Source organism: Dendrobates tinctorius, unplaced genomic scaffold (assembly GCF_039654945.1).
Source record: "Dendrobates tinctorius isolate UK_male_01 unplaced genomic scaffold, ASM3965494v1 ptg000144l, whole genome shotgun sequence".
NCBI lineage: Eukaryota > Metazoa > Chordata > Amphibia > Anura > Dendrobatidae > Dendrobates > Dendrobates tinctorius.
In genome coordinates this window covers 376,413-399,582 of record NW_027361811.1, presented here as the reverse complement: position 1 = coordinate 399,582, position 23,170 = coordinate 376,413, and the positions used below count along the sequence as shown (strand labels likewise).

The window sequence follows — 23,170 nt, the reverse complement described above, 5'->3', positions numbered from 1 at the left end:
TTGCTAAAAAAAAAAAAAAAAAAAAAAACTCATGTCAAACTAGCAACTTGGCAATAAGTGGGACAAGACAAATTACATTAATGTAATTAGTATGACTTTGGGAATAAGTGCATTGTAATTCCATATTATAGCTTCTAACTGGAAGATTTTGTCAGCGCTGCTTGGGTGAAACAAAAAAAAAAAATAAAATAAACCACACCCCAAAACCTGACAAGTATCCAAAATGAAAAACGATAACATTTATGTAACTAAAACATTCAAAATACTGATTTCAATTACTCCAGACCCAATGCTTAAAAAAAAACAACTTTAAAATTATAAATTTACAGACACCTTAAAAGATAGTCAGTTACACAAGTGATGGCTGAAAATCCAGGGAGGAAAGAATTGTAAAAAAAAAAATAAAAATAAATAAATAAACCCTTTTATTCCTCCAGTAAAAATATTTGGGAATAACTGCAGGCAAAACAAAGTCAGACAAAAAGGAGACAATTACTGTTTTGAGGACTGAAATAAGAACTTTACTTTCGTCAATTATACTACGCAAGTCATCTCTAAAATATTTTACAGCGAACATTCTTGTAATTAGCCAATACATTAATTATTTGATTGGTTTTTCTGCAGAATCATTTCTCAAACACATCTTAAAGCAATAAAGTGGCTTTTAGGCAATATGCAAACAGTAACATAGCCTTGGCAGTTTGCAAAAATATATATATTTCAAAAGAAAACTAAAAGCTGAATATTAAGATTTAGTGTTTGCAGGTCATCTAAAAATAGTTTACTACAATTCAAAACCAGCACGTCAAAACCCACCCCATCTTAATAAAACAAGTGCCTTCATACATCATCATGTCCATTTCATGGGCAACTTTCTATTTTACAAGCTTATCTTCTATGTCAATAGACAAATGAGAAAAAAAAATTAAAACAAAAGCCTCAGTTTTCTTCTACTGAGAGAAGAATGTGTTTCTATTAGATAGACAATTACAATGACAAGTAAAACTTGACATTTTAGAACGCTAAAAGGGAAAGGGGAGACTGAGGGGTGTCGTTTTATAGATGTATATATTACATGCCTATCCTTGGGAGAGGCAGTCAATTGATGAAGGTTCAATTCCACATCACTGTTGAAATACAGAAAACGTTTTAAGGCCGGGGTCACACTTGCGAGTGTGATGCAAGAAACTCTCGCATCAATCACAGCACTGCCGTCGGCACTCGGACCGGAGTGTGTGGCTGCACAGAAATACATGCAGCCGCACACTCTGGTCCGAGTGCCGGGTATTGATGCGAGAGACTCGTGCTAGTTTCTCGCATCACACTTGCAAGTGTGACCCCGGCCTAGGAGAACCTGTCACAAGGACAAAAGCTGGTAGCTTTCAACCTTATTTTATTCCTGCAGGTCCAATGAATTTTTTTTTTTTTAATCCGCTCATAAGGTTCCACGAGATTTTGACCTTTATATTCAGGCCTAATTTTAATGAACTTTTCAAGAGGTCCATTGCATACAGAATAAAGCAGAGTAGCCCAACGACAAGGCCCCTGCTGATACTGTGAGCAACACCCCCTTGGAAAAGGCCATAAAAATTAGCCCATATCACTTGATCTGTATGGAGGATTTAAAATTAAAAACAAAATACTCAGGAGAGCAGCAGTAATAAAATAAGAGCAACAACTTTAACCTGATGACGGGTCTGCAATAAGCTTGTAAAATCCAGCCTTCTCACAGATGCAGAAACCATCCCTGCTTTTTTTCTGTTTTGTATTTACAAAATATTATTCATATAAAAAAAAACACTTTACAACTATCTTTACCATAAAAAGTGCAATTCTCTTACTTCCATGGTTAGGAAGCAACGACATTCTTCATAAAATTCTACAGGATAGCAGCCTATGTTAAGCAAATAAGGTGCTTAGCTTATTACCCAGAGCTGTATGTCATAACCTTTTGTTTCAGCTAGAAGAGGCACACACAGAGAAGTATTGCCCTTGTACAGAAATAAGGCATTAAAATACTGCAAGGGTTGGACATTTTGTACGCATTACTAGGATTTACTGGCGCAACTGTGCACTAGCCAAATTGGCTAGTTCAATCAGAGCCAGGGCGCCATGCATGCGTTCTCGCTGCTCCTGCAGACGGCGACGGGCAGCAGAATGGGGGCCACTCTTTTCATCTTCCTCATCTTCATCAGACTGAAGATATTCTAACGGGTCCTGTTGCTCCTGGTCTGCTTTCTGAAGAGACTTCATCTTTAATGTAGGAGGCAGCTGTTCTTGTCTCTCCCAGTGTCTGTAGGTTAAACATCACAAATTATACCAAAAAACCAACAGTCAAGATGATGATTTACTCTCAACAGGCCATGATACTCTCAGTTTGGGTGGCGAGGAGGGGGAGAAGAATGAGAAGGGAAAATAGAAATGCTGGCATTATTACATGTTTCATATTTTAACAACAGTAAAAATGAGGCAAAACCTTGTACTAAAGTTTTAAAAAAAAAGTTATACCGAAAAGAAACTCCAATTAATAAAACAAAAACTGTTTGGATGTTTTATATTGTGAATTATAAAAAGACTGGGAAATAAACAGAAAACAACTGAAAGCTTGGACCACAAAATGCTAATATTCTAGAAAAAAAATATTTAGCACTAAAGCTCACTTTTCTAGCCACTCTGCTGTGTCTTTGTTATTAGAGACTTGATTCTTGTTTCCTTTGTTGCTTGGTTCTTCTCTTCTTAGTCTTGCATATGGATGCTTGGAGCAATGACGATTTGCATGAGTAAATCTACTCATACAACCTAGTTTAAGAAAAAAAAAAAAAAAAAAAAGGGAATATTAAATTTCTGTTATCAGCACAAACACACTTTTCATTTGTGGTTAGAAACTGACAACTCAGCAGAACATGGCAGGGAATGTGCGCCATCTGACTTTTGGAGCATAGCTTTTGGAAGGTTTCCTGATGTCTGACAGAACACTTCCAGTTCACACCTCTACAAGAAGATCTTCAGATGTCTAATAGAACGCTTCCACCTCATCTACATGTGTAACAAAACCTTAATTTGATTTCCTTGGCCTATCTCTAGCAAGCATCTCTCTTTTCCTTGTATTATTCCTATATAAATGTTGCCATCTCTTCTCAGTATATGCCTGATGAAGGGGCCTTCTGAGCCCTGAAAGCTTGCAAATATAATTTCTCTGGTTAGCCAATAAAGGTATCACTCCTTGAATACTTTTCTCAATTTTTGGGAGGGACATAAGTATTTACATCTATTTTTCTGGCTAACACGGTACCACAATATTATTTTGCATTGTGCATAGTCTCAGTCACGCTGAAATAAAACTCCCAAAATGACTCAGTTTTGGAATTTACATCCCTCAATGAATTTATGGAAGCATTAAAAATGTTGGGTCTCACTGGTGTTTTCCAGGAAGGAAAAAAAAAAAAAAAGCATGGACTGAATGTTCGAGTGAAAGTGTAATGCTCGTCTTGTGCTTCTAGAGACACACTTTCCTACAGTAATGCCAAACTCTGGTTTAAGCACGCTGTGGGGCTCAGTAGGAATGGAGAGTGGCACTGACGGGTGCATTAGAATTTGGGAGGTCAGATTTTGCTGGATTGGTTTCTGGGTGCCATGTCTGTTTTGCAGGGTCTTTGTCTTATTAGTAATGTCGAAACCCCTTATATTTCCAATGACAGTCTTGTTTTCTTATGGGATAAATTTACGTTTTTATCAGTAACATTTTGAGGTACATAACATTTTTTGATTGCTTTCAGTATAAAAGGTAGGATAAAATGTATCCTGTGTTCTACACTGATCACTTACATTTAGACTTCCACCTAAAGCCACAAAAAACACGATCCAGGCTAAACCCCCTGACTGAACCACTCATTGTAAAGAGGCGAGTGGAGTCACTTTGGACCTTCTGTCCTCTGTTCAGATGGTGCCCCATCTTTTTAGGTGTCCATAATAACACTGCTGACAAAAATGATTTTGTGGTAAATAGATGCCTAAAATGGTGGGAGATTGCTAGCAAAGAAGCCAAACCAAGACCAGAGTGACAATCTGCCCCATTGTTGAATGGCTCCAATTAGGGGTTTGCTCTGAATCTCATCTTTTGGGGATTTTGATGAAAACCCCTTTAAAAAGAAAGTCAAGCAAAACTTTCCCCTGTTGTGTGGGCCAGTAGTAACTCCACTATCCTGCCTCTAGTCATCATTGGTGGACAAGATATTTTACACTTACCATTTTCTGAACAAACAAATGGCTTTTCTCCCGTGTGAAGGCGCTGGTGAGTCTTCAGTTGTCCGCTCTGAACAAAGGCTTTACCACACTCCGGGTAGTCACAAAGGTAAGGCCGCTCACCTGAAAGCAACGGAACAGTAATAAATACTATGTGTTCTTGCTACTTTATCGGCACGTTCACATGATCCTTATTTGGGACATGTGAGAAATCGTCAGTGTAAAAGAAACCATCTAAATTAATGCGATTGCAACAAATCTCATCTACATGTCATTAAAATTTCTGCATGGAAATTGACCTGTGGTGTGGCCTTTAATGTCTGCAGCATGTCAATTCTATGTGTGGAATTGTGGATTTTCACATTACCAGCATGCAACAAACACGGATTTTGCTCTACTTATGCTGGGGGGGAAAAAAAAACAAACAAAAAAAAAAAACACAGGATTTTTGGGTTGCTTACCGTAAAATCTGTTTCTCAGAGCCTTCATTGGGGGACACAGAGACCATGGGTGTATGCTGCTGCCACTAGGAGGCTGACACTATGCACAAAAAAAGGTTAGCTCCTCCTCCACAGTGTACACCCCACCGACCGGCAGGGAATTCCTCAGTTAGTGAGAAAGCAGTAGGAAAAGTAACAGAATAGATTGAAAACAGAACAAACAACTCAACTGTAACCAAATCAACTAAAGTAAGAACAGGAGTTGTAGAACATGGGAGGGTGCTGTGTCCCCCAATGAAGGCTCCGAGAAACAGATTTTACAGTAAGCAACCCAAAAATCCTGTTTTCTCGTTCGCCTTATTGGGGGACACAGAGACCATGGGACGTCCCAAAGCAGTCCCTGGGGTGGGAAACAAACTTCCATCAGGCCAGTGGACTCACCACCGCTGCCTGCAGAATCCTTCTACCTAGGCTGGCGTCCGCCGAAGCGTAGGTGTGGACCCTGTAGAATTTCACAAACGTGTGAACCGAAGACCAGGTTGCTGCTTTGCAAAGCTGCAGCGCGGAGGCTCTGTGACGTACCGCCCAGGAAGCACCCACTGCCCGGGTAGAGTGCGCTCTGATCCCCGGAGGGGCCACTCGATGCTTAACCCGGTAGGCCTCCAAAATTGCCGATCTGATCCAGCGAGCAATAGTAGCTTTGGAAGCCGGGTGACCTTTCCGCGCCCCATCTGGAATGACGAAAAGAGAGTCTGTCTTTCGCAAGGAAGACGTCCTAGACAGATACTCATCGCCCTGACCAGATCCAGCTTGTTCAGGGACCGCTCCCGAGGAGTTGGACTCGGACAGAAGGACGGCAGAACAATATCCTCATTGAGGTGAAAGGAGGACACCACCTTCGGAAGAAAAGAGGGCAGAGGCCGCAGCACTACCTTGTCCTGGTGAAGTACCAGAAAAGGAGAGCGGCAAGAAAGAGCCGCCAATTCCGACACGCGCCGGATGGAGGTGATGGCCACCAGAAAGGCTACCTTCCAGGAGAGAAGGGAAAGGGAGACTTCTGAAATAGGCCTTCCAAGTACGGTAGTAAATTTTGGAAGATGATGTCTTCCTGGCTCGGATCATGGTATGAATTACACGACCGGAGAATCCTGCTCGTTTCAAAACCTCGGTCTCAACAGCCACGCCGTTAAATTGAGCGGCCGAGAATTGGGGTGGCAAATCGGACCTTGAGACAGCAGATCTGCCCTGTCTGGAAGCTTCCAGGGGGCGTCCGCGAGAAGGTTGACAATGTCCGCGAACCAAGACCTTCTGGGCCAATTCGGGGCGATGAGAATGACTGGAATTCCTTCTGCTTTGATAGTCTTCAACAGCTTGGGAAGAAGAGGCAGGGGAGGAAACAGGTAGGGGAGTTCGAACTGTGACCAAGGAATGGCCAGAGCGTCGGCGCCCACTGCGAGAGGATCTCGAGCTCTGGATACAAACTGTGGAACCTTCCTGTTGAGGCGAGAAGCTAGCAAATCTACGTCCGGGGTTCCCCAACGACTGCAGAGCTGAAGAAAGACCTCCGGATGTAGGGACCACTCTCCTGCCGCGAGACCCTCGCGGCTGAGAAAGTCGGCGGCCCAGTTGTCTACGCCGGGAATGTGTACCGCGGAGATTGTCGGTACCGAAATCTCTGCCCACTGAAGGATCTTGGACACTTCTGCCAGGGCTGAGACACTCCGTGTCCCTCCTTGGCGGTTGACATATGCCACCACTGTGGCATTGTCTGTCTGAATCCAGACTGGCAGGCCCCTGAGGAGCCTCTCCCAGTGGACGAGAGCCAGATGGATCGCTCGTATCTCTAGGACGTTGATCGGCAGGGCTGATTCCTGAGTCGACCAACGACCCTGAACAGTGTGATGGAGGAACACTGCACCCCAGCCGAGGAGGCTGGCATCCGTTGTTACAATCTGCCAGTGAATGGGAAGAAAAGACCGACCCAAGTGGATAAGAGGTGACGTCAACCACCAGTTGAGTGACCGCTTGACCCCGCATGAAAGACGTACAGGGCGATCCAGGGACAGAGCCGACCTGTTCCACCTCGACAGAATGGCGTGCTGGAGAGGTCTGGCGTGAAATTGGGCAAAGGGAACTGCCTCTATCGCCGCCACCATCTTTCCCAGGACCCTCATAGCTGTTGGGAGGGACGGAAATCGTGTGGTCTGCAGCGATCGTACATCCTGCTGCAGGGAAAGAATCTTCTCTCGTGGAAGAAAGACCCTTGACCGACGCATGTCGAATAGTAGGCCCAGAAACACAAGACGTTGAGAAGGAATCAGACAAGACTTTTTCCTGTTGACGATCCACCCGAAATTGGAAAGGGTGTCTAGGACGATCGTCAAACTTAGGCGAGCCTGTTGAAAAGAGGAAGCTTTGATCAGAATATCGTCGAGGTACGGAAAAAGAACGAGACCTCTGATCCTCAACAAGGCCATCAGCGCAGCCATGATCTTCGTGAAGACTCTGGGTGCGGTGGCGAGACCGAAGGGCAGCGCGACAAACTGGTAATGTTCCTGGCGAATCGCAAACCGCAGGAACTTCTGATGTCCGGAGAATATGGGAACATGTAGATAGGCGTCTTGGATGTCTATTGAACACATGAATTCCTGCTCCTCCATGGAAGCGATTACCGAACGAACCGACTCCATCCGGAAGTGGCGAAGGCGTACTCTCTTGTTGAGAAGCTTGAGATCCAAGATGGGTCGGACCGCCCCGCCTTTTTTCGGCACCACAAAAAGGTTTGAATAAAATCCTGTGAACCGCTCCGAGACGGGAACGAGCACAATCACCCCGAACTGAGGAGAGAGGTGATGGCCGTAAAGAACCCCGGAATCAAGGCTGGATCCTTTGGAGGACAGGATTCGAAGAAACGATTCGGTGGAAGAGAAACAAACTCTATCTTGTATCCTGACGATACAACCTCCCTGACCCAAGCGTCCTCTACTGAGGACAGCCAAACGTCCCTGAAGAAGAGAAGTCGACCTCACAATCGGAAGGGACCCTCGGGAGTCTGACGATAGTCATGCAGACCGTCCAGACCTGGATCTGGATGGTCTGCCCTGGGAAGAGTGGGATCGCCAGGAAGGAGTGGGTCTGAAGGAAACTTTCTATCTTGGCGCGCCTGCGGTCTTTGTTGGTTGGATGGGTTCTCCGCCGTATTGAAACGGCGGAAAGCCCAAAAGGGTCGAAACTGACGCCTTAGTGGAGGTCTGCGAGGCTTAGACTGAGGGAGAAGGGAACTCGTGCCTCCGGTGGCGTCCTTAATAATCTGGTCCAATTGGGATCCAAAGAGGCGCCCTCCCTGAAAAGGCAGATTAGTAAGAGACTTTAGAAGACAAGTCCGCCTGCCAGGCCTTGAGCCAAATTGTACGTCGGATTGTCACAACGTTGCTTGCCGCCTGAACGGCGCAGGATGCGGCATCCAAAGAAGCAGAAAGCAGATAATCCCCCGCATGGGAAATCTGATTGGCGAGATCGGCCAATCGCTCTGGTTGTGCTTTATCTAGGATGCCCTGACGAAGATCCTCTGCCCAAGTCGCTATGGCTTTTGCTGCCCAAGACGAAGCAAAGCTTGGACATACTGCCGCTGAAGCCGCTTCGAAGGCGGACTTAGCTAGGGATTCTACAATCCTATCATTAGAATCCTTTAGAGCCGCCACGCCTGAAAGCGGGAGAACCGTGTTATTAGAAAGTCTGGACACGGGCGGGTCCACCGAGGGAGAAGCAGCCCAGCTGTCCGTGAGCTCTTTAGCAAACGGGTACAGTACGCCGAGACGCTTTCATCTTTGAAAGCATCTGGTCGGATCTTGTCTTTCCCTGGTAAAAATCTTTCCAAACTCGGAATGGAAAGGAAATACCCTGGAGCGTGTTTCCGCCCGTCTGAACGAAACCTCCTGATCTGAGGATTTCGCAGGGGGGTCAGCAATCTCGAGGGTCTGGTGAATCGCTGCAATGAGGTTCTGCACCGTAACCTTCATGTTCGCATCCTGGTCCGAATCCAGCTCTAAAATCCCCTCAGAAGACCTGTCCGAGAACGCTTCACCTGACTCGGGAGAGGAGGCCCGGGAAGGAGGCTGCTGAGATGGACTATGCGGTGAGATGGGACGAGGGGAGGATTCCGGCTGGAGATCCTGCCTGGGTCTTTTGCGACTAACGCTGGCTGACTCAGACGGAATCTCTTGAGGCCTGCTGGATCCTGCAGAAGTGTCCAGGGGCAACTTATTCAGAGCGGCTACCAGGGACTGAGACACCCTGGTGAGGTCTGCCACTGATTGAGAAAGAGATGAAGCCCAGCCAGGAATGGGGGGGGTTCACTCTCACATGGGGCCATAGATGGCTCATGGGCGGCGTCAGGCTGAATTGGATTGCTACAGTCCAGGCAGAGTGGAGTGGACTGACCTGAGGGAAGTTTGCGATTGCAAGAAGAGCACGCAAAGTACTTGACTAGAGTGCAGGGGGGAGCCGTAGAGCGGGCACGATCAGATTTAGAGTTAGACAGTGATAACTGAGGTAGTGCCGGAAGGTTGGGGGACAGAAGGCAGAGGAGGGTGTCAGTCTGCAGATGCAGCGCTACTCACAGTCCGGTGTCCCCAGAGACAATGCTATCCGGCTTGTCTGCAGGTCAGAGCTAAATCCGGCTGACGGGCCCAGAGAGCGATATCCGGCTGACAGAACTGCGCCCAGCTGACAGGCTGGGAAGATGGCGACCGCCTGAGAGGAATGGGAGAACGCGCGCTTCCAGGGGAAGAAGGGCGGCGTTAACTGCCTGGCTGAAGGAGGCACCGCCCGCTGGCCAAGAATAGGCTGGGGTGCAAGAAGGAGGCGGTGGGAGGGCCTGGAACGAGCGGGAGAGAAGCCCGCTTAGAAGAAAGGGGCGGGGGGCGTGGCCGCGACGCAGACGAAGGCCCGAAATGAAGCCTAAATTAATAGCGGTGGCCGCCTGTCAGCGCGGGGCGGCGCGGAGGTCCCGCAGCGCTGCCGCGGCAACCGCTCTGCAGAGCGCCTTGCCATCTGCAGGGCCCAGGACTGAAGGCGGGGGGGGGAAAACGCCGGGAAAGGCCCCTTCTGACGCCAGGGCCAGGAGTAATTGCGGCGGCCGCAGTGGCCGCTTTGAATAAGATTGGAGCCGCCGAGATGCCCATCTAGGGATGAGGAGGACGTGACTCGGCCCCCATACTTACCTCCGTCTGGCAATCAATAAAGGTACCTCAATATCCCACGCTGTCTGTCTTCTGTAGTGTCCGCGTCTCATCCAGACCGACAGGCCCTGGTAGGCGAGTGGGTGGGAGACGGGGAGCGAGGACCATCTGGATCGCTGGCACGCATCCATGCTGAGCTCTTGGTCCCGCCGTAGAGACCTATGAGGATACGGGGTGGCAGTACACGCCGTACTCATAGTCTCTTTGTGGGAGTACAGCTGTGACTCTTCACACTGTATCCCTCCAGAACCTGAAAAGGAACAACGCACATCGAGGTAGATATGGGTCTAATGAAAGACCCGTGTCCACCTCCTACTGACACTAAGCTAAACTGAGGAATTCCCTGCCGGTCGGTGGGGTGTACACTGCGGAGGAGAAGCTAACCTTTTTTTGTGCATAGTGTCAGCCTCCTAGTGGCAGCAGCATACACCCATGGTCTCTGTGTCCCCCAATAAGGCGAACGAGAAATCAGCATCAAATAGGTGACTTATCAATATAAATAAAAAGTTGCTGCATAACGCAACACCTGCGATTGTTAACCTGTTAAGTGCCGCTGTCAATCTGACAGTGGCATTTAACCCCTTCACAACATGCGCTGTACATGTACTGCGCATGTCGTGTCTCCCCCTTTGATGGGGGCTCCCCGGCGCTGAGCCCACATCTTTTCCGGCATGTCAGCTGTTCAAAACGGCTAACATGTTCCTGGAACAGCGGCATTTAACGTGCGCTTCTGACAATCGCGCCGGAAATCCCGACCATTGGTGATCCAGTCATGTGATCGCAGGTCACCAAAGGGTCAGCATGACAACCGCAGGTCTCCTGAAAACCTCTATGGTTGTCACTGCCAGATTGCTATGAGCATGGCCCAGTGGTCAGCGCTCATAGCAAGTCAGCAATTCCGCTACGTACAGGCGATCTGATCATTGCCTGTATGTAGCAGAGCTGATCAGGTTATGACTATTGAAGCATACCAAAAGTTTAAAAAAAAAAGTTTTTAAAAATATAAAAGTTCAAATCACCCCCCTTTCAAAATAATACAAAAATCAAAACGTACACATTTGATATTGCCGCGTTCAGAATCACCCAATTTATAAGTATGAAAAAAGAAATAACCCGATCGCTAAACAGCGTAACGAGAAAAAAAAAAATTTAAAAAAATTAAAACGCCAGAATTAGGCTAGGTTCACATTAGCGTTTGTCTGCATGCGCAAACTCATGTTTATGCCACGTTTTTTATCCGGATCAGCTTACGCATGACGGAAAACAAATGCTTCATTTGCGTTTTTACAGCGCATAAGTTCGGAGAACTTCCTTGACACAAGCCACACCCAATGGGCGTCTCATTTCCCAGATATGATTATGTGAAAAACGCATGTGTATGCATGCATTCCCATAAACAGTAATGCGTTTGACGCACTCATCCTCTGAATGCGCATATTTGACGGATTTTTGCGGCTTCCAAAAATTCAACATGATGCGTTCACCGGACCCCTCACACCAAAAAAACAACGCATGCGTACGACGACGCATGCGAACTGATGCACACGCCTGCACCAGCGTACACCATGTTAAAGATAGGGAAACATGACGCATACGGATTGCTGCAGATGAAACGCTGCGCAAACAGACGCAAATGTGAAACCAGCCTTACGTGTTTTTTTTTGGCCGCCGCAACATTGCACTAAAATGCAATGATCAAGAGATCGTATCTGCACCAAAATGGTATCAATAAAAAACGTCAGCTCGGAACGCAAGAAATAAGCCCTCACCCAACCCGAGATCACAAAAAATGGAGACACTACGGGTATCGGAAAATGGCGCAATTTTTTTTTTTTTTTTTTTTTAACAAACCTTGGATTGTTTCTTCACCACTTTAATAAAGAACCTAGATATGTTTTGTGTCTATAAACTCTTAATGACCTGGAGAATCATAATGGAAGGTCAGTTTTAGTATTTGGTCAACATGGTAGAAAAAAAAAAAAAAAATCCAAAACAGCCGTGGAATTACACTTTTTTTTTTGCAATTTCACCGCACTTGGATTTTTTTTTTCCTGTTTTTGAGTTCATGATATGGTAAAACCAATGGTGTCGTTCAAAAGTATGACTTGTTTCGAAAAGAACAAACCCTTTCATGGCCAAATTGACGGAAAAATAAAAAAAGTTATGACTATGGGAAGAAGGGGAGCGAAAAACAAGCACAAAAATTAAAAAGGGCTCTGTCATGAAGGGATTAACACGCGTTGATGTGCCCGTGTTTCATTACAGTCTCCCATTGGCACGCCTGTGACATGTTCGTGGATCACCAATGGGTTATTACAGCCGGGAGTCAGCTGATGACCCCTATGCGTGTCATTACAGCACTCCTGAAACCTTGCCTGTGGCCGAGCTTCAAAGGAGACCGTGATTTCTGCAATATGTAGCAATGCTGTGGCATCGCTGCATATAGCACAAGCAATTGGACGATCGCATCGAGGGGCTAACAAGAACAGTGAAAAGTTTAAAAAAAAAAAAAAAGGTTTTAAAAAATAAAATATGAAAAAAATATCTACAAAGTTCAAATCACCCACCTTTCGCCCCATTAAAAATAAAAAAATACACGTGGTATCACCGCCTTCAAAAAAAGTCTGATCTATCAAAACGAAAACAATTAACCTGATTGGTCAACTGAAAAAAATTCAATAACGCCAAAATTACATTTTGTTTTTTTTGGTTGCCACAATTCCATCAAAAATGCTGCAACAACCAATCAAGAAGTGACATCTATCTCAAAATAGTACTAATAAAAACATTGTCTTGCCCCGCACAAAATAAGCCATTGGACAAAAAATAAAAATGTTACGAGTCTCGACCAAATGGTGACCATGGCAAAGAAAATTATTTTTAAAACTTAAATCGCTCAATATGGACCCAAACACTACACATCTCGTCTGCATGCACACACACACACACACACACACACACGAGTAGATTCAATAGAAAGCGCAGACTTTCATTGCTAAGTGTAGGCAATTAGACAACATAGTTAAGCAGTTTGTTTTGGAGGTGTTGCGTTACCAGTTTATGGACAAACGCCTCCATGATGGATGGCGTCCCAAAGCCTGCTTATTTGGGCCCAAGTAAGCACAGATTTGATAAAGAATGCAAGTAATTTGCACTAGAAGCTAGGACAGATTGATGGAGAGTTTTCACCTGTATGCGTCCTTTTATGAGCTTGCAAAGACTTCTCACGTGGAAACACTCTGTTGCAAATATTGCACCGAATTCTGCTGGAAGAGTGCTCTCCCTCATTTATTAAGTCTCGAACCGTATCAGCCCTAGGTCGGCCACGTCTAATCCCATCCTAGAAGAGAAAAGCAAAGTGTCTACAATCATCTCTACTGGGTCAGATACATACAGCTCAGTTAAAACATTAAATTGAATCTGTCAGCAGGATCCACCGTCCTAAGCCGTCTATATGGGCATGTAAATCTGGGATCTGATGTCTTATAAATGCTTATTTAACCCCCTTGAAAACACCAAAAACCTTTTTATGTTTTCCAGTGCTGTATGCAAGTCACGCTGGTCCGTTCGGCATGGTTCCAGGCCTCTCCATCCCTCTCCATCCCTCGCCCTGGCTGCTGCTGGCAGTCCTCCTTTAATGGACGTGGATGTTGCCTTGCGTCATCCACATTTCCAGGGGAAAACTTGCGCACAGAAATATCGCGCCTGTGCACTACGCCTTACCCTGCTGCGGGCAGAGCAGAAAAAATAAGTGTGCATGTGCCCACAGTAGGGCAAAGCTTAGTGTGCATGTGCAAGACGTGATATCTGTGCGCAAGGGCAATACTTCGCCCGTCAATGTGCACATCAATTAAAAAAGGAGACTGTGAGCAGCAGCTGGGGAGAGAGATTGAGAGACCCGAAACCATGCCGACCCTATTTCCATACAGAGCGGGAGAACTTATAAAGGTTTTGGAGATATATAAGCATTTATGGACTGCAGCACAGGTGCGGAATAAGGTCATAGTTTTAGCTGTTCTATAACAAAACTGGTGACCGGGTCCCTTTAAAAGGGAATCACCAGGTTTTTACCAGTCTGTGAGCAGTATAATGTAGATACAAGACCCTGACAATGTGCCAATCTGCAGTGATAAATCAGCGTCACCAGAGACACAGATTAGCCATTAGCACTTAACACGTAGTTCCCTTGCGTTACCAATACACACATAATGCATACAGTGTCACAAATATATGTATTGGTGAAAAGAAAAGAAAAACACAATCCAGCTCACCGTACTGCCCTGCCGGCAGAATCCAAATCCTTGCGCACGGACTTGACCAGGCAGTCAATCAACAGTGAAAAAGAAAAAAAGAGAAATTCCAGCGCGAGAAATGGAAAATTAAAAATCCATTTTATTGTGCCAATGTATATTAAAATTCCAGCAGGTACAGCATACTAGTCGGATGACTGCAGAACAACGCGTTTCGACGCCTCAGGTCTTAATCATGTTCTGACATTAAATGTAACCAACTTCCTTTTATTGGATTCTCCCACCTGCAAAAATCAGAAACACATGTGTGGACTGCTCCAAAGCAGCTCCCAATATGGTAATGGTGGGAGAGCCAAACAAAAAGGAAGAAAAAAAAAACAAAAAACAAAACCAGTCAATGTAGACAATACAACATAAATAACATATATAATTTAAAAGGGAGATATATATACTCCTAATGTAAGATGAAAAAGATGAATATAAAAAAAAAAACAAAAAAAAAACCCGAAAAACAAAAAAAAACTTTTTTCAATTGCAGTAACATTTCAAGGTACATATCACATATTCATATCCCATACATAATATACTAAAATTAGATCGATAAATTACATTACAACCTCTGAATAAAAATATGGGACGAACATATTCAATAATGTAATATAAGATCTTGACGGCTATTCATACCATCCGGATATCTAGTGCCCAGGGTGAAAATCCAGAAGGACTCCCTATTCAATAGTTTCCTTCTGTGATCTCCACCCCGAATCGGTCTATGCACCTGTTCTATTCCCATAAAATGAAAGCCGCTAACACCCCCTTTGTGAACTGTGGCAAAATGCTTTGATACTGCAGAAACCGCAACAGCATTGTGATTAGACACATCTGAGAGATGCCTCCTAATTCTAACCTTCAGGGGTCCCGTGGTGCAATCCGTGTATTGAATATTACAAATATTGCATGTTATTAAATATACAATATAAGAAGAATTACAATTTATTAAATTTTTAATGGTAAATGTTTTTTTATTTACCATAGAAAAAAATGTTTTTCCTTTTTGTACAAAATTACAAGTTTTACATCTAGCTGCACCGCATTTATAAAAACCCTTTAACCCCTTCACCCCCAAGGGTGGTTTGCACGTTCCATGACCGGGCCAATTTTTACAATTCTGACCACTGTACCTTTATGAGGTCATAACTCTGGAACGCTTCTATGGATCCCAGTGATTCTGACATTGTTTTCTCGTGACATATTGTACTTCATGTTAGTGGTAAAATTCATTCAAATAAATTGCGTTTGTGAAAAAAACGGAAATTTGGCGAAAATTTCGCAATTTTCCAACTTTGAATTTTTATGCCCTTAAATCACAGAGATATGGCACACAAAAAAACTTGATAACTAACATTTCCCACATGTTTACTTTACATCAGCACAATTTTGGAACCAAAATTTTTTTTTGTTAGGAAGTTATAAGGGTTAAAAGTTGACCAGCAATTTCTCATTTTTACAACACCATTTTATTTTTAGGACCACATCACATTTGAAGCCACTTTGAGGGGTCTATATGATAGAATGGTGTCACTTTTGGGTATTTTCTAAAAACTGCACCCCTTAAGGTGCTCAAAACCACATTCAATAAGTTTATTAACCCTTTAGGTGCGTCACAGGAATTTTTTTGAATATTTAAAAAAAAATGAACATCAACTTTTTTTCACAAAAAAAATACTTCAGGTTCAATTTCTTTTCTTTTACCAAGGGTAACAGGAGAAATTGGACAGCAAGAGTTATTGTGCAATTTGTCCTGAGTACGCCGATACCTGATTTGTGGGGGGAACGACTGTTTCGGCGCATGGCAGAACTCAGAATGGAAGGAGCGCCGTTTAACTTTTTCAATGCAAAATTGTCTGGAATTCAGATCGGACGCCATGTCACGTTTGGAGAGTCCCTGATGTACCTAAACAGTGGAAACCCCCTACAAGTGACCCCATTTTGGAAACTAGACCCCCCAAGGAACTTATCTAGATATGTGGTGAGAACTTTGAACCCACAAGGGCTTTACAGAAGATTATAACGTACAGCGGTACAATTAAAAAATCATATTTTTTCCACAAAAATGATCTTTTCACCCTCAATTCTTATTTTTCCAAGGGTAACAGGACCCTAAAAGTTATTGTGCAATTTGTCCTGAGTATGCTGACACCCCACATGTGGGGGTAAACCACTATTTGGGCGCATGGCAGAGCTCAGAAGGGAAGCAGCGCCATTTGACGTTTTTGGCTGGAATTGAGATCGGACACCATGTCGCGATTGGAAAACCCCTGATGTACCAAAACAGTGGAAACCCCCCACAAATGACACCATTTTGGAAACTAGACCCCCTAAGGAACTTATCTAGATGTGTGGTGAGAACTTTGAACCCCCCCAGTGCTTCACAGAAGTTTATAACCCCCGGGCGTGAAAATAAAAAATTCGTATTTTTTCCACAAACATGATCTTTTAGTCACCATTTTTTTTTATTTTCCCAAGGGTAACAGGAGAAATTGGACCCCAAAAGTTGTTGTCCAATTTGTCCTGAGTATGCTGATACCCCATATGTGGGAGAAAACTACTGTATGGACACGTCGGGGCTCGGAAGGGAAGCAGTGCCATTTTGGAATGCAGACTTTGATGGAATGGTCTGCGGGTGTCATGTGCGTTTGGAGAGCCCCTGATGTACCTAAACTATTGAAACTCCCAACAAGTGACCCCATTTTGGACACTAGATCCCCCCACGGAACTTATCTAGATGTGTGGTGAGCACTTTGAACCCCCAAGTGCTTCACAGAAGTTTATAACACTCGGACGTGAAAATAAAAAAAATCATTTTTTTTCCACAAAAATGATATTTTTGCCCCCAATTTTTTATTTTCCTAAGGGTAACAGGAGAAATTGGACCCCAAAAATTGTTTTGCAATTTGTCCTGAGTAGGCTGATACCCTACATGTGGGGGTAAAACACTGTTTGGGCGCATGTCAGAGCTTGGAAGGGAAGGAGCACCATTTGACTTTTTCAACTCAGAATTGGCTGGAATTGAGATCAGACGCAATGTTGCATTTGGAGAGCACCTGATGTGCCCAAACAGTGGAAACCCCCCAATTCTAACTCCAACCCGAACCCCAACACACCCCTAACCCTAATCTCAGCCCTAACCCAAGCCCTAACCCTAATGGAAAAATGGAAATAAATACATTTTTTTAATTTTATTATTTTTTCCTAACTAAGGGGGTGATAACGGGGGGTTTGATTTACTATTTATGGCGGTTTTTATTTTTGGCAGCTGTCGCACGCTAAAAGACGCTTTTTATTGTAAAAATAGTTTTTGCATCACCACATATTGAGAGCTATAATTTTTCCGTATTTTGACCCACCGAGTCATGTGAGGTCTTATTTTTTGCGGGACGAGTTGACGTTTTTATTGGTACCATTTTCGGGCACGTGACATTTTTTGATCGCTTTTTATTCCGATTTTTGGGACGCAGAATGAACAAAAACCAGCGTTTCATGAATTTCTTTTGGGGGAGTGCGTTCACACCGTTCCGCGTGAGGTAAAATTGATAAAGCGGTTTTACTCTTCGGGTCAGTACGGTTACAGCGATACCTCATTTAGGTCGTTTTTTTATGTTTTGTCGGTTTTATGCAATGAAAACTATTTTATATAAAAAATAATTATTTTTGCATCGCTTTATTCTGCGAGCTATAACTTTTTTATTTTTTCGCTGATGATGCTGTGTGGCAGCTCGTTTTTTGCGGGACAAGATGACGTTTTCAGCGGTACCATGGATATTTATATGCGTCTTTTTGATCGCGCGTTATTACACTTTTTGTTTGGCAGTATGATAATAAATCATTATTTTTTGCTTCGTTTTTTATTTTTTAAGGGGTTCGCTAAAGGGGTTAACTAATGGGACAGTTTTATAGGGCGGGTCATTACGGACGCGGCGATACCTAATATGTGTACTTTTATTGTTTTGGTTTTTTTTTATTTTCAAAAAATGAATTTATTGGGGAATATTTTTTTTTTTACTAATTTATTTGGCGATTTTTTTTAAATTATTTTTTACACTTTTAATTTTTTTTTTACTTTATTACATAGTCCCAGGTGGGACATCACTGTCTTGTGACAGATCGCTGATCTGTCACATCACAGATCACTGTGACAGATCAGCAATCTGTCACAGGCAGTGCACAAGGCTTCCTCATGCCTGCGCTTTGCAGGCACTGAGGAAGCCAGCTTCCTCCAGGCCCCCGTCGCCATCTTGGATCCGGGGGCCTGGAGGAAAGGAGTCCCCCGCAGCAGCGCTGCACATTGCGCTGCCGTGGGGGGCTCAGGGAAGCACGGAGGGAGCCCCCTCCCTGCCGCTGCTTCCCTTTAACTCCCGGTACACCGCGATCATGTTTGATAGCGGTGTGCAACACATAGTGCCGGGTGTCAGCTGTGATAATCAGCTGACACCCGGCCGCGATCAGCGGCGCTCACCACGTGGGCGCCGCGGATCGCGCTAGACATACTATCCCGTCCATGGGCATAGGGGCCCGGGTCCCATGGACGGGATAGTACGTCTGATGTCAGGAAGGGGTTAATGTGATCCAGGAGGATCCCTCTGTCTGGCCGGGAGCAGTCCACACATGTGTTTCTGATTTTTGCAGGTGGGAGAATCCAATAAAAGGAAGTTGGTTACATTTAAAGTCAGAACATGATTAAGACCTGAGGCGTCGAAACGCGTTGTTCTGCAGTCATCCGACTAGTATGCTGTACCTGCTGGAATTTTAATATGCATTGGCACAATAAAATGGATTTTTAATTTCACAAATATATGTATTACCCCGATTGTAGAATTAACTGATCCCAAAGTGGTTTACGGACCTGATCATTGAATGATCTCCCCTATAAAAGTATCAAGAACAGTCTTCATTTCTGCACCTCCCATAGAAGTCAATGAAGACAGAGTGGCTTCTCGCAACTAGTTCTAAAACAAGTCGGTTTTTCAGATAAACACACCAAAAGAAACAGATTTTGCCTAGTAACCATTTAGGACACGACCAGGGGGTGGTATGAAAAGTGTTAAATGAAGGTTTGAGATCCTACTGGATACAACTCTTCAGCATTTAGCAGCGGATGCTGAGAAGTGCACATCAGCTAAGGAACAGACGGACGTGTATCCATTTCTCTGCAGCGACCTCTACACATTGAATGGAGCTGCACTGTTCATGACTTCTGGGAGCAGCTAAAGCCTATGATGGGCGTTTGGGCAGATAGACCCCCACTGATCTGATATTGATGATCAATCCTAAGGATAGCACATCAATATTATATGCCTGAAAAACCCCTATAATAGTCATGTGTCAGCAGTGCAGTGGTGGGTGCAATTTAGAAGATCACTCGAGTGTTTTGGTTTATCCTGTTACAAAACGGAGTAGCAGGTTGGGTGTGCCACCACCGCCCCTAATATTCTTCATGGGGCTGCAGAACAAAAACAGCACAGTGCTTGGCAGCCCCATAGAATGAAGTGGTGGGTAAACACACGCACTGCTTCACCATTTTACAAGGATGACCGTTTGCCACACTGATAGTCCTAGTGGGGGTCCTAGCGCGCAGACCCCCCATGGGTCAGCAAGTTATCACCTATCGTTTTCTCTAGACAACCCCTTTAATGGGTGACAAATTGTTCTCCGAATTATAAAAATCCCTGCTGTAAGAAGTTAAAATTTTGGAAAATCTTAGACAACCAGTTTAAATGGAATCTGTCACCAGAATTGTGCCACCTAATCTAAGAGCAGCATAGACCCCGATTCCAGTGATGAATCACTTACTGGCTGCTTGCAGTAATTTGATAAAAGTAATTATTTTAGCAGATTATAACTAGAAGACTAGTAAACCTGCTGCCATGTGGTTATGAGCTCTGTATAACCCCGTCCCCACCGATTGTGTATACTGTGCATAGGCAGATAGCTGCCAGACAGCTGTCAGTGATGTGGGCAGGTTATACAGAGCTCTGTATCCAGAGAACTGGTAGATCAGTAGTAGCTAACAGTGATTTTATCAAAACTGCAGCAGGAAGCCCAGTAAGTGATATAGCTCTGGAATCAGGGTCTCTGCCCCTACAGCATGCTGCTCTCAGATGGGGTAGCAAAAAAACCTGGTGACAGATTCTCTTTTGGGCAAAGGGAGGAACCTCTTCCAATGTGCAGAACCTAGATGTAACAAAAGCCACGTTACCAGTAACATTCGAGAAAAGAAACCATATCAGACTCATTCACGATAGTTAAAAGGGCGACAAGGTTTTAGGGTGATCTGGAAGCGCCTACAGCGTGGGACGGCCATCACCAGCCCCAGAGGGAAGAGTGTCGGAAGCTCTGCACCTGTCCGCCAGTTGATTTCATGGGAACTCGCATCCTGCTTGGGCCATGTTCACACATCACACGGCCTGAGGAAACGGATCTGTCCACACCAGCCTGACTGGTACCAGCTGAAAGGGACCGCATCAGCTGTCATCCTGGTCGCGCGCACGTTTCCCAGTGAAGCAGGCCGACTGTCGGACGTTTTCTACCCACTGATCAGTAAAAAACGGACGTGCAAGGTGTGCCTTCTGGGGTCATCCGCTCTAACGGACCACCATACACCGCAATAGTGGAACCTGATGACAACGGGACACCGATCCGTTTATAGGGCTGCATTCGCTCACCCGTGTGCTGCCTGAGTAGGTGTCGGACAGCACACGGACCCCTTGATCTATCCAGATAGTTACACTGAACAGAGGTTCAGAACCGCACCCGGGTGTGACTGTAGCCCACCCGATAAAACGCTATGAGCCCCAGCCAGCAGCACGCACCCTCAGAGACGCGTCCTCTCCTGCGCCAGTGCCGCCCTCGGCTGCTCCGCTCCTCACATCATGGCCGGGCTCCGGGGGAGGAGGTCCGGGGCTCAGGGTGACGTTGTGCGCGTTCTCCCCCCAGCGCCACGGATACACCATGAAGTCACTGAATCCGGGGCTGCTGGGAACCGGGCTGAGCTGAGCGGCTCCCGGGGTCCCGGCACAGAAGGGCGGGCGGCGCGGCTTGAGCGGAGTGTGGGCGGAGGACGGAGATACCGCCTTGATCACGGACACCAGTACCCGGCGGGGAGGAGACGAGTCCTGAGGTGCCGGGCAGCACACATCAGACATCATGCTGAGCACACGCTGCGGTTCCTTTTCTGCCCTCAGAGGACCGGACTCCACCGTCCATCCGCCAGATGAGACAAGCGGCCGCCGTCACGGGGCTCAGACCCTGCGCTGATGGATAAGAGCAGGCGCTGCTCGGTCCTTCGCTTCTCTTTTCCCGCGTTAGATTTCGCGCCTGACGACAACCAATCATCTTTCTTCCTCCAACCGCGATCCCGAGTCCTTTAGGACGGGCGGAGCTGCCAACCAATAGCAGCTAAGATAACACAACCATTGCTGAGTATCGAGCGAGCCTATTGGACGAGGATAACGTCAGACATTTCATGGTGGTGACGAAGGCGACCATACGCTCTGGTTGGTGGTGGCGCTGTGACATTTTTTCCCTCTATTTTGACACATTCTCATCCTTCAATGAAAAGCAGACGTCACTGCTACATCGCCTAAAGCGTGTCAGCCAATGGGAGCATGGGAGGGGACAGTGGGCGGGAACACAGCTGTGACTGACACTTGTAACCGCCAATAATACGGACTTTCCAGCTGGCGGCTTTTTTGAGAGCGACAACTGGCGCGAGATTCCGCCAAGACCTTCCCGCGCTTATACTTCAGTGTGTTTGTATTGTCCGCCCCATGTCTGAGGTAAAGCGACGCCCTGCGCTGCTCATACCTTCCTACACTGCGTGTGCTGCCAGGAAATGAGGCATGCCAGAGTGTGTGCACACGCTACGGATTCTGCTGCGGTTCCTCAGCGGATTTGGCTGCTGCGGATCCGCAGCAGTTTCTGTTGCGGTGTACAGTACCATAATATCCTATGGATATTAAAAACCGCAGTGCAGACGGTGCAGATTTTTCCACGCGGTTTTCCTGCGGTTTCTAATCATGTCAATTCTTTCTGCGGATTCTGCTGCGGTTTGCCGTCTCCTCCATTGTGGAGATGAAAAACTGCAGGCTAATTCGCAGGTAAAACCGCAGGTCTTTTGACCTGCAGATTTTACAAAATCCGCACCCCAATCCGCAGCATGTGCACATACCCTTATAGCAGAGGTTGTAAAGGGAATGTGTCAGTGGGATCCACCCTCCTAGGCCGTCTATACGGGCATGTAGGTCATAGGAGGCTGAATAACATGATACCTTTATGTCTGTGAGAAAGCCATGTTCCTATTTAAGGCCTCGTTCACACGTACCGTTTTTTCCGCGGCGGTATTTTCCGCTTGTTTTTTGCCGCGAAAACGTGAAAAATAAGCATCCAATGCAATCCTATGGGATTCCGCTATGCTGTGCTAATGCTGCGTTTTTTTCCGCGGCGGAATCGCATCACGGAAAAAAACGCAGCATGGTCATAATTTTGCGGAAACGCGGCGATTCCGCCCCCATAGGGTTGTATGGGATCGCTTATAATCCGCTTTTTTTTTTTATAAATTTCGCGTTTTTCTAGCGGTAAAAACCGCATGCGGGCAGGAAATGACATCAAGGCCATCCCATCATGCCATGCAAGGACCATCCCATACAGGAAGAAGGAAATCCCATAATCCTTTCTGTCTTCCTGTATCATGGCTGGCGCTGCAGGCATGCAGTGGTATGACAGGATGGAGCTGGATGTCCCCTTTATGATAAGTGTGTGTATGTGTGTCCGTTTGTTTGCAGTGTATATGGGGTGCATGTGTTGTATGTGGCATCTGTGTGGCTGTTGCTATGGGGGGGGGAGCTGATCAGATGTTGCTCCATCAGCAGTGATGTTATATCTAATGAGAGAGGACACTAGTAAAGAGAAAGTGCTGTGATTAACAAAAATAACAAGAAGG

At 45.5% G+C, this 23,170-nt stretch overlaps 1 protein-coding gene across 1 annotated transcript; it reads right to left on the bottom strand.

Moving 5' to 3' along the window:
- Positions 1-496: 496 nt before the first annotated feature.
- ZNF367 (zinc finger protein 367) lies at positions 497-21,700 on the bottom strand. The gene is made up of 5 exons (XM_073545945.1): positions 21,042-21,700; positions 13,112-13,262; positions 4,246-4,365; positions 2,661-2,799; positions 497-2,293 (listed from the first exon to the last, which is right to left on the bottom strand). The coding sequence occupies exons 1-5, from the start codon at positions 21,375-21,377 to the stop codon at positions 2,056-2,058; spliced, it is 984 nt and encodes a 327-aa protein (XP_073402046.1). The 5' UTR covers positions 21,378-21,700; the 3' UTR covers positions 497-2,055.
- Between the last annotated feature and the right edge of the window lie 1,470 nt (positions 21,701-23,170).

Coding starts and splice junctions, on each gene's coding strand:
- ZNF367 (XM_073545945.1), bottom strand. CDS start 21,377: ATGATGTCTGATGTGTGCTGCCCGGCACCTCAGGACTCGTCTCCTCCC. Junction 4,366..13,111: donor TCATAAAAGGACGCATACAG/GTGAAAACTCTC, acceptor CGTTGCTTTCAG/GTGAGCGGCCTTACCTTTGT. Junction 2,294..2,660: donor ACAGCAGAGTGGCTAGAAAA/GTGAGCTTTAGT, acceptor TTTAACCTACAG/ACACTGGGAGAGACAAGAAC.